At 39.2% G+C, this 11,321-nt stretch overlaps 1 protein-coding gene across 1 annotated transcript; it reads left to right on the plus strand.

Moving 5' to 3' along the window:
• Nucleotides 1-1,454: 1,454 nt before the first annotated feature.
• lipca (lipase, hepatic a) lies at nt 1,455-10,079 on the plus strand (the record flags this gene model as incomplete). Its single annotated transcript, XM_080028418.1, has 9 exons — nt 1,455-1,536; nt 3,399-3,586; nt 3,892-4,071; nt 4,347-4,464; nt 4,624-4,857; nt 7,394-7,636; nt 8,370-8,484; nt 8,895-9,113; nt 9,965-10,079. 9 exons carry the CDS (start codon nt 1,455-1,457, stop codon nt 10,077-10,079), a joined length of 1,494 nt encoding a protein of 497 aa, XP_079884544.1.
• Between the last annotated feature and the right edge of the window lie 1,242 nt (nt 10,080-11,321).

Consider the following 11,321-nt stretch of genomic DNA (forward strand, 5'->3'; position numbering starts at 1 on the left):
CTTAGTCATATACTTAATTTAAGTAAGGTAACAATCTGAAGAAAATCTTGATTTCAGCATCAATGACAATATTTGCAGTCAATACATTTTTTTAGTCTCATTAAACTGTCAATTTAAACATTTTAAGTTGCTTCAATTATTTTTTTTTTATTTTATTTTTTGTATTATTATTCTTCCGGACAATTACACATAATACATAATTTTCTCATTGCATATTCATACATATTACTTTGTGTTATCGTCCGAAGGGAAGCAGGAGAAGCCAAAGGCTTATCGGGTCCCGCCTCCACTTGTAAAACAGGCAGACAGATACTCAGACTCCAAAATATAACAGAGTTGTAGCCTTGTGGTTTCTATCCATTTATCTATCTATAAAAGTGCAAATATGGAGTATCATACCATACTTGGCTGTAAGGGTCTCCATGATCATTATTTGATCCTTAACCTTGTTTGCGTACTGTTCTTACTGACTACTCTTCAGTCAGTGTCAAAGTGACAATTGAAAACCATCCAGTGAAAATGTGTCATAGCCTGAAGTATTTACTCCCTCACATTATTAATAGAAATGAGGATTTGGCTTGATTTTTTAGTATGATTTTCTTTTTAAGACAATTTTTTTGGCATTTATTTTTCATGCTTTATTAGATAGTTTGGAGAGACAGAGGTCAAATGGGGCAGAGAGGGGAATGACTAGCAGAGGACAACCATGGGCCAGATTCTAACCTGTGGTCTACTGCTTCTGAGGACTGAGCCTATATGGGCGAGAGCTCCAACCACTACACCACGAGCACCCCTGGATTTGGCTTGGTTTGGTCAACAGCAACCTCCAGATACAGCAGTACAAATTCAATCATTTTTTTGGACCTAAATCAGACACGGTCCGTGAATACAATCGTGTTAGACTGATTGTTCTGGGTACACATCTGATTCCTGGAAGACTTAGTTCATTCATGTTTGGCTTATAGACTTGCCTTGAGGTTTTTGCTTGAAACTGGCGGTTCTGTAAAAGCTACAGTAATAAAATAACATTTCCTGTACTTGTAGACGATGCATGCAGAGGGTCTTACTTAAGTCTCTGAGCTCGTTTCTACCTCTCAGACACTATCAGTACATTGTACCATATCTTGTCCATGTTTAGCTCTTTCACAATGTTCACACACAGACCGTATGCACAGAAAATGCGTTTTATCTACACAGCCCGACCCCCAGCCAATCAGGAAAGGACCAATAACCCCTTATCTATACAGCGACAATCCCACTGTTCCCATTCTTTTTGCACAGCACATTACAATGTCTGCTTTCCCACACTGATTGCAAGCCTCATGGACAGTATTGAATCTCCTTTGAAAGACCTTCTTACCCTGCAGACTCTACATTATATGCATTTCCTCCTCCAATGATTTCTCATCAAAAGTGTTGGTTCACAGGAATTACTAAATTGTTGGTTTAAAACAATGTCTGCATTCAGAATCCTGTGCTGTGTGCTGTTAACCTCTCACCTGATCGCAGGGAAGAAAATCAAAGGAAATCGATCAGGTGAGTAATAAATTGATGCTCAAAGAAGTGTTAAAATTGTATTTGTGTTTTTGTTAAACGTATTCATGGAGAGATGAATGAAAGACCTACATATGTTATCTGATTGGCAGATTAAAAAACATTTGGACTGATGGTTAAAATATTTAAAATGTGAAAAAATACAAATCCCTGAATATAATTGTGCAAATCCAAATCAAATGTTTCATACGGTTCATATATTAGAGGCAATATATCATTGCAATTAATGTTAACCTCCTGGGGTGACAGTTTTCAAACAGGGGGCACTAAACTGCAGTCTAAAATTGGCCTTTAACCTCTTAAATGGGATTCCCCCCAAAATTTCCTTCAGAAGTTTATTTAAAATTTGGATTATTAACTCACAAAGACAAGAAACTGGTGGTGCACACTTTCATTTCTCCTGTTCTAACTTGCAGTATTGATTTATTTGTATAACAAATACTATTAATTATAATATGAATATTATGTATCAAAACAAATTCAGCAAATTCCGTCTAAAAAACAACATAACTGTCTTCAAACTGAGATTATATCTCTTTCTTAACAATTTCTTAACATTTTACAATAAAACACTTTTATTCAAAATGCTGAGATGCTTACCTCCATTGACAATTCTGCAGCTTCAAACTATGGAAATCTTTCAAACAACTACAATGAAAATGGAAAGGACAATGTAAGACACCTGTTGCTTTATTGAAAATATTGTGACACCACTAATATTTTTAATTAAATGGAGAATGAATTGTCACACCACTACAAATTACATTGGCAATAAATGTTAACAATCAGCTTCTGTCGAATATGTGCACCAAAAGAAAATATTGCTGTTTTATTTTTGGGTTTTTTGCTACATATATTCTTAAATCAGTCTTTTAGTGGTTTAGAAAAAACAGAAGACAAAATAGTAGAGTAAAAATCTCTACAGCCATGAAAAGTATCTTTCAGATTACAGTTCAGGCAAACACTGCTGCTGGTATTTTTTTTAAGCATTCAACAATATTGCAGAAATAATTTACAGATTTGTGAAGTACTCCCTTATGCTGTGTAATTAATGAGTCAGACTATTTTTAATTGCTCTCCGTGTTCATACGGATAAACAGTCATAACAGTTAAGAGACACACCAAGGAAAATCTGGGCTTTAATGAGCAGAGGGGTGGATGACGGATGATGAATGATGATGGATAATTGCGACCAATGTGGAAAGTTTATATCACAGGCTTTATATCAGCAAGCACAGCTCATTGGATGACAGCTGTATCACTGGGTGTTGAGGCGCCTTGGTTTCTGGAATAATTAGCATTAAAAACGTTAGAAGAATAAACCTTTTGGACCGGAATGAATGACAAACCATGATGGAAATGTAATGATAGATTATTTGGAGAAGGATCTTTGATGTTTGTGAGTGAGTGTTTCGGGGATTTCTGGTCTGTGGTTTAAAACACGTTAAGGGAGGAGTAGTTTATGTAAGAAATAAAAGGGAGGAGTCTGGCAGAGATTCACTTGATAGCGGCGCTTCTTCTGAAGTATTGTCTGTGTGTGCATCTGCCAAAGAGGTCTGCATGACCTGGAAACAAAGCAAAGTGTTTTCTGAAAGGGCGTGAGTCAGCCTGCAGTCCAAGTGGTCACGACAGAAAGAGTCTGAATCAGCCCTATTTAATCACAGATAATTGTATCAATACATAGCCTAAAACATTTATTCTGCTCTAAAGTGGACAAATAAAGCCAATGTATTCATGTGTTATTTGTAACTATCCCCCCTCAAAGTATAAGTATGTCCAGTAGAGCAGTAGAGTTATCATAAAGAACAAACAGACAACATGATTCTGCTGTTTTTTTCTTGGAGATGTAGTGGACCCAGCCGAGCAGAGTGGAGTCCTGAAGGCCAACAGGTCTCATGTCAGCAGTTCAGTCTTCAGGCTGTTTTCACAAGGCGAAGGCTACTGCACACTGGACCCTGTGCAGCTGCACACCCTCACCTCCTGTGGCTTCAACAGCAGTAATCCCCTCATCATCATCACTCACGGGTGGTCGGTAAGGTCAACTTTTCTTCCAATTCACTGACTTGAACCACTGGATACTAAACATAGAGCTCAGGGACCAATGTGGAGGGGATTGCATGCGGGCATTAGTTACACATGTAAACGTGTTGTATATGAATCGACAAAATGCAAGAGACTCACTTCAATCTGATATCAAATAAATTTAACAACTTTCTCTCATATCACCGGATCCACTGGTTTACATAAATTTTTGGAATTTCTAAAGTACAAAAGGTTAAGACCAATATAACTAGGAGTAATGCCACAGTAACTAACACAATTTTGTTTTTTCCTAAGGTGGATGGTAAAATGGAGAGCTGGGTGCACCGGTTAGTTACAGCGATGAAGACAAACCTAATAGACGTCAACGTGTTGCTGACCGACTGGTTGACCCTGGCTCACCAGCACTACCCCACAGCTGCACAGAGCACCCGCATTGTTGGAAAAGACATCGCGCACCTGCTGCAGTCACTACAGGTCAGGAAGAAAATTTCTCTAATGAAGCCCAATTTATTTTTGTCAATATCACATACGAAATGAAGTAAAGTCTGCTATAATGGTACATTTTATATTTAAAGGTGCTCCGAGGAACTTTCGGTTTGCGTTCATTCTTGCACCCCCTTCTGACAAAAGCATTAGTGAAATATTACAAAGTCCCTCGTAGCAGCTTTAAAAAGGCACTATGCATACACTAGATGATTTAAGTTGTCAAAAGTCTTCTTTAATTGTGTACCTGTCATGATCTCCAACAGGTCCACTACAAGTACCCAGTTAGAAAGGCTCATTTGATTGGCTACAGCCTCGGCGCTCACATTTCTGGATTTGCCGGAAGCTATCTGGGAGGTTCAGAGAAGATTGGAAGAATTACTGGTTGGTTGGCTTTTCTACTGTTAAGAGTTATAGTTGTGCTTTTCTAAATCCGCTGGACATCACAAATATAGTTTATTTAAAGAATATCTTTGAAAGTTAACTGATTTATTCTGTGGTCTGTAACAAATGGTTTCTTGGTTACATATTGTATCTGTACAGGTCTTGATCCAGCGGGGCCCCTGTTTGAAGGCATGTCCCCCACAGACAGACTGTCTCCTGATGATGCTGACTTTGTGGATGCCATCCACACCTTCACACGGGAACATATGGGCCTCAGTGTGGGCATCAAGCAAGCTGTGGCACATTATGACTTTTACCCCAACGGAGGAGACTTCCAACCAGGATGTGACCTGCAGCACGTCTACGATCATGTAACTGAATATGGGATCCTCGGTATGATAGAGAACACACTACCACACCTTTACCACCCTAGAAAATAATGACAAAACATATACAGTGGCTTGCAAAAGTATTCATACCCCTTGAAATGTTCCGCATTTTGTCACGTTACAACCTATGTACATTTATTTTATTGGGATTTTATGTGATACACCAACACAAAGTGGTGCAACATTGTGAAGTGGAATGAAAATGAAACATGTCTTTAATTTTTTTTTATAAATAAAAAACTGAAAAGTGTGGCGTGCAAAAGTATTCAGCCCCCTGAGTCAATGCTTTGTAGAACCAACTATCGCTGCAATTACAGCTGCAAATCTATTGGAGTATTTCTCTACCAGCTTTGCACATCTACAGACTGATATATTTTGTCCATTCTTCTTTGCAAAATATCTCAAGGTTCAGATTCAGCATCAGATTGGAGGGAGAGCGTCTGTCAACAGCAATGTTCAAGTCTTTCTCAATATTCTCAATTGTTTTTAGGTCTGGACTTTGACAGGTCCATTCTAACACATGATGCAGAAAACCTGTAAGAGTCTGCAAAAGACTTGAGACTGGGGCAGAGGTTCACCTTCCAGAAGGAAAACTACCCTAAACATACAACCAGATCTACTATGAAATGGTTTAAATCAAAGCATAGTCATGTGTTAGAATGGCCCAGTCAAAGTCCAGACCTAAAAACTATTGAGAATATTGAGAAAGACTTGAACATTGCTGTTGACAGACGCTCTCCATCCAATCTGATGCTGAATCTGTAGTTCGAGCTATTTTGCAAAGAAGAATGGGCAATAAATATCAGTCTGTAGATGTGCAATGCTGGTAGAGATATACCCCAATAGATTTGCAGCTGTAATGGCAGCATAGGTGGTTCTACAAAGCATTGACTCAGGGGGCTGAATACTTTTGCACGCCACACTTTTCAGTTTTTTATTTATAAAAAAAATATAAAACCACGTTTCATTTTCATTCCACTTCACATCTATGCACCACTTTGTGTTGGTCTATCACATACAATCTCAATAAAACAAATGTACGTATGTGGTTGTAACGTGACAAAATGTAAAAAATGTCAAGGGGTATGAATACTTTTGCAAGCCACTGTATGTACTTGCTGCGTATTATGCTCCCCTGGGGACTGTAAAGTCTTAAGTGCAGCTAGTGCCCCCTATAGGCTCGGATGTTTATTACACCACCCATACTGCTCTTCTTAGTGGTGAGGCTGTAAAAAAAATTGGTTGATCCCCTGTGGATCGTGAATATTCTCATGTCATTTCATGGTATTCTCTTGTTTTTTCATATTTCTTGCATATAAATTGAAAGATGTGGCCTCATGGTCCTGGGATTCTCAAAGAGGATTGATTGGGGGGTAGGGGTTCACAGAAAGTTTCATCAGTAACATTCTTCCCAGTGGATTTTGATCTTGTGCATATGTAGAGACAGCTGCCTGATGGTGGCATTACAAAGGTCTGTTGGTACTGAACACTTCAGTATTCAACCTCTGAGAACCATATCCTTAAACATTTGTCATGTTTGACCTCACCATATTGTCATCCATTGTTACAGTTCTGGTTTTAGACAAAAGTACAGCGATGGAATATTTGAAGATTGGGTTGTCTTGACAAAGGCATTAAGATTTCAATTGTGATGAGATTGACCTTCAATATATTTATCAGGGATACCAAAGTTATTTTTTAGATTTTTTTGTGAGATTGAAGGGAGTTCTTTTCCATGCCTAAACGTAAGTGCCATTAAATGTTCTGGTCCCCCTGTTTGCCATACACAGTCCCACATCTGAGGAGAAAAGTCACAACTCGAATCGAAACAGTCTGTTCACGCTGCTCAAAGGCTTATTGGAGTGGTTTGCCTCTTCCTCTGCTCTGTCATAACATGTTTCTTTCTTAATTGGTCTTGCCACCTCAAAACCGCTGGTTTAGAAGGAAAATCCTGGGGATTCATCTCTTGCTTGTTGACAGTCTTTGGTTCTGTGGTCAAGCAGATGAATTGTATTCCCTTCAGGCTAACACAAGGGGCTCTGGGATTTATGATGCTTTCTCAATCCCCAAAATACATCTGCATAATATGACAGTGAGAGCCACATTAAAGCATCTGTCATCCCCAGGAGTTAATTACCAACATGTGCCTTCCTCCGCTCACTCGGTCCATCCCTCTGCGCTGAGCTGCCTCCAGGCTAAAGAGATAATGAGATGCTTTTAAGAGCTGTAACAAAGGGACAGTCTGATAGACGTGAGGCTTAAGTGATCACAAAATCAATCCACAAATAACGGTCAGAAAATATGATTATGGTTCTCCACTACCTCTCAATCCACAGGAGAATGTGAACACAAAGTGTGTGTGTGTGTGTGTGTGTGTGTGTGTGTGTGTGTGTGTGTGTGTGTGTGTGTGTGTGTGTGTGTGTGTGTGTGTGTGTGTGTGAGTGTGTGTGGAAATTATCTGTTGAAATTCAGATCAAGGGTGTAAAACATTTGTCTCCCCTTTTAAATTTCCACCATATTTTTGTTTTATATACCCGTAGGTTTCGAGCAGACGTTGAAATGTGCTCATGAGCGGTCCGTTCATCTATTCATCGACTCTGTGCTGAATACAGACAAGCAGAACATGGCCTACAGGTGCAAGAACAAAAGCGCGTTTGACAAAGGCTTCTGTCTAGACTGTCGTAAGAATCGCTGCAACGTGCTGGGCTACCATATCAAGAAGGTTCGCAGTGGCCGCAGCAAGACCCTCTACATGAAGACACGCTCCCGGATGCCTTACAAGCGTAGGTGATTCTCCTGATCATTAAAAAAAAGCACACTTTAGATACATTTGGAGTTTATCTCTAGTCCTCATATAAATATGTATAGACCAACAGTGCTGCATGTCTTTGTTGGATACTGTTTACAAATATATAGGCCTACAGACTGATCACCTGAGATAGATGCACAAAGCAATGATGCAATATCTTGACTCCATGTGAACTAATATGAGAATACCTTAAACTAGCAATTGTTTTTATTCTACTAACGATTGTTGTCTGTGTAGCCAAAGCCAAAGTAAATGATTTCCCTGGTCACTATTACAACAAAACAGTCAATAATCACTCTGACTGTGTCATGCAAATACAAACTAAAGCACAAATGGATTTTATTCCGCCGCTTAAAATAGTTCCCAACAAATGCACTATTTATTCTCTCTCTCTCGTTTCACTAACTTTTACAAGTGTCCAGCTGTTTTAAGAAATTAATCTGCATTTTTTTGTTAAGTGAAAATAAACATTTGTGCTATTGCATGTATTACTGAAATAAAATAAAAGAGAGAGTGCCTCTTCCATCACTGGAAAGATAGAAAAAAAACTAATATATAGTGAAAACAATGAATTACAATTGCAATTGTTAGCATAAGAACATGTCATGTGATGTCAGAAGATTACCTACTATTTTTTTAAGCCCACTATACATTTACACATACAAAAGTTTTTGATGGCTTTTCTTTTGTCTTCTTCTCTGCTGCAGTCCATCATTACCAGTTCAGGATCCAGTTAGTCAACCAGATGGAGAGGCTGGAGACCTCTCTCACCATCTCCCTCACTGGAACAAAGGAGGAGAGTGGAGACCTGCCCATCACCATGTGAGTACTGTACATTACATTGGATCTAAGCACAGTACTCACTCTATGACACATGCAATATGCAGCTGGGCTCTCAACGCCATAAAGAAAGAGCAAGTTACGGAGAGCAGCTGACACACATGGAGACAACTCGAGCTGCCGCATGAAAGAGAACTATAAATGGGGACGATGGAGTGAATTATTTACCCAAGAAGACACTGCTCCCTGACTACTGCGTTATCCCTCATGTTCTGTGAATCAAAGAGCCTCAGAGGAAATCATCATGTGCTGTCCTGCTTTAGTTTTAAGCACCATCACCACACGGTGCCTTCCTTGCTTTGTAATATAGAAATGTGACAGCCTGTTGCAGGAATCAGATGTTCCCTACCGTAAAAATAATCGTACTGTTTTGGTCTTGTTTTTTCTATCAGCCCTGAGACGATTTCCAGCAATAAGACCTTCACATTCCTGATCACCCTGGAAAGAGACTTGGGAGATCTGATGATGCTCAAGTTGCACTGGGCGGGGCCGGCTCTGTGGAAGAACATGTGGAACCGGGTGCAGACCATGATCCCCTGGGGCGGCCAGGGCAGTAAACCACTGCTGACTGTGGGCAAGATGAGCGTCAAAGCAGGCGAGACGCAGGAGAGGTAATACAGCTCTATACGTTAGCAGCAGTAGCGGAGGAACTTAATTCAGATGTTTTGAATGAGCAAATACCTCAATGGAAAACATATTTCAATACAAGTAAAATTGCTTTACATAATTCCACACATTCAAAAGTATGTTATCATTATTGCATAACATATACAACTTAAAAAACACCCTTTCTGCAGATTGGTCCCTCTCAGATGTGTACATACAGTATATATCTTTCATTATTGGATCATTATTAAGATAAAATCAGCATTTTAATGGGGCAGCAGATAAAAATTTAAAGTTAAATTTGAACTGATTTATAACCAGTTGGTAGTTTAATCCATCAGTTTGGTTTTCTTTAGGATGCACACACAACAGAGTGCAGACCAGTGGGATTTACAAATACAGCAAACAATGAATAATGAGCAGCATAACAACCAACTTTTCAAATGTTCTAGAAGCAACTTTGTAGAGATGGTTGTGGTGTTGATGAGAATCGTTCTATAAAAGCTAAAAATATAAAAACATCTAAAGAATAAGTATCATTATTTAAATAATGAGGATATTTTTTCTACTGGATATTATAAAATGTATACAGTATATATACATATATAATATAAAGTTAATAATTCTAACTATTTTTAAAGATATACAGAGGCACATTTGATACAGAATACATTTACTTCTTATCAGATTCAATAACATCTTACACAGTCAGACTTCTACACCTACACAATTGCAGACTTTTAACGCCACCTAGTGGATTGTTTCCCACATGCATAGTCTTTGAATCAGTTACAATCGTTGAGTGATTTCGCTGTTGAATCACACTTTGTTAACGACACTGTTTCTGTTTTTCTAGGACATCTTTTTGTGCCATAACAAGTGATGGACAACAGGTCGAAGCCAATCAAGATAAAGTGTTTGTGCGCTGCAAAGAAGACAGAGCAAACCGGCACAGAGGGAAGCACAACTGATAGGATTCATGTATCTACTCAACAGACTGGAGGTTGCTATAGGATGGTCTGGAAGCAGTGGCGTGCACAGACATATCGGGGGGCAGGTGCTCAGTGCAAAAAAAAAGGGCACAATATATTCTATCGATGAATGACCAAATCATTTTAAGGGTACTTCTACAGTTTATATAGCTTCATGACTGATTTAGTACCACCAACCCACTTTGCGTAGTTAAAATAAAATGTGTGGGCAGCTTTTAAGATATTTCAATACCATTTGAGGAACAGTTCAACATTAACATCTGAGCTTTAAAAGGCCCTGAACAGTTAACATGACTGGTCTTGACTCTGACCTTTCATCTTCATCATCGTCCTCCTTGCTGCTGGTGGATGCTTTCATCCAGGAGAGCAGAGAGCTGCTCCCCTGGGCTGCCTGCTGTAGCTCCCTTTGTTTTTCCTTTTTTAACCTCTCCTTTCTAGGCATTATACTGTAATTTGTAAATAAAAAGAGACCAACCATATGAATAACACTGCTTGGTTACATTACAACAAGGCACACGGCTACTTTTTCTGCAGGCAATTGGGAATTGCCTGTTTGTCATTTAGCAAATAAATTACTGCAAGTGAAGTGTTAATTATATAGCCTAAAGTAAACCTAAACAACACTAAATATTCAGCATACTGATAGATTCACATGCTGGACCAATGACAAACTCCGCCGACATTAGTTGTGTTCATCACGTCATATCTATTTTTTTTTTTGTTGGGCTAGCTAGCTTGTAGCAGGACAGTCGGCTAATTTACGCTCAGCTGTGTGGCGCTGCATGATAGAGGCTACTTTATAACAGAGACAACTAAATGCAAGTTATAGCTTGGCAACTGAGGCTTAGGGGGCAAACAATACACTCTTGACTCCATTCATGTATGTGTTACCTCGCTGGTGGGGCAGAGAGGCACCTATTTGCAGACCCATGGGGAAAGTGGAGCTCCACCGGAAGCCACGCCGAACTCATTTCATTGGTCAGAATTGTAACCTACTCTGAATTTGTTTTCTTCTTTTTGAACGATCGATGCTCGTCTGTGACTTTGTGATCACGCAAGTGAACAGTAGCCTAACGATCGCGTGCAGCCGCAGAATTACATTTAGCCTATGTTCAGTGGCACAGACGTTAAAAGACTCCTGTTTATAAATAAATAAATAATGGCCGCATATGAACGGCACGAGAGCTGAGAACAAGGCTACTGATCAGATAAATGATCGAT

The sequence above is a fragment of the Ammodytes marinus genome (genome assembly GCF_949987685.1).
Source record: "Ammodytes marinus genome assembly, chromosome: 1".
Taxonomy (NCBI): domain Eukaryota; kingdom Metazoa; phylum Chordata; class Actinopteri; order Uranoscopiformes; family Ammodytidae; genus Ammodytes; species Ammodytes marinus.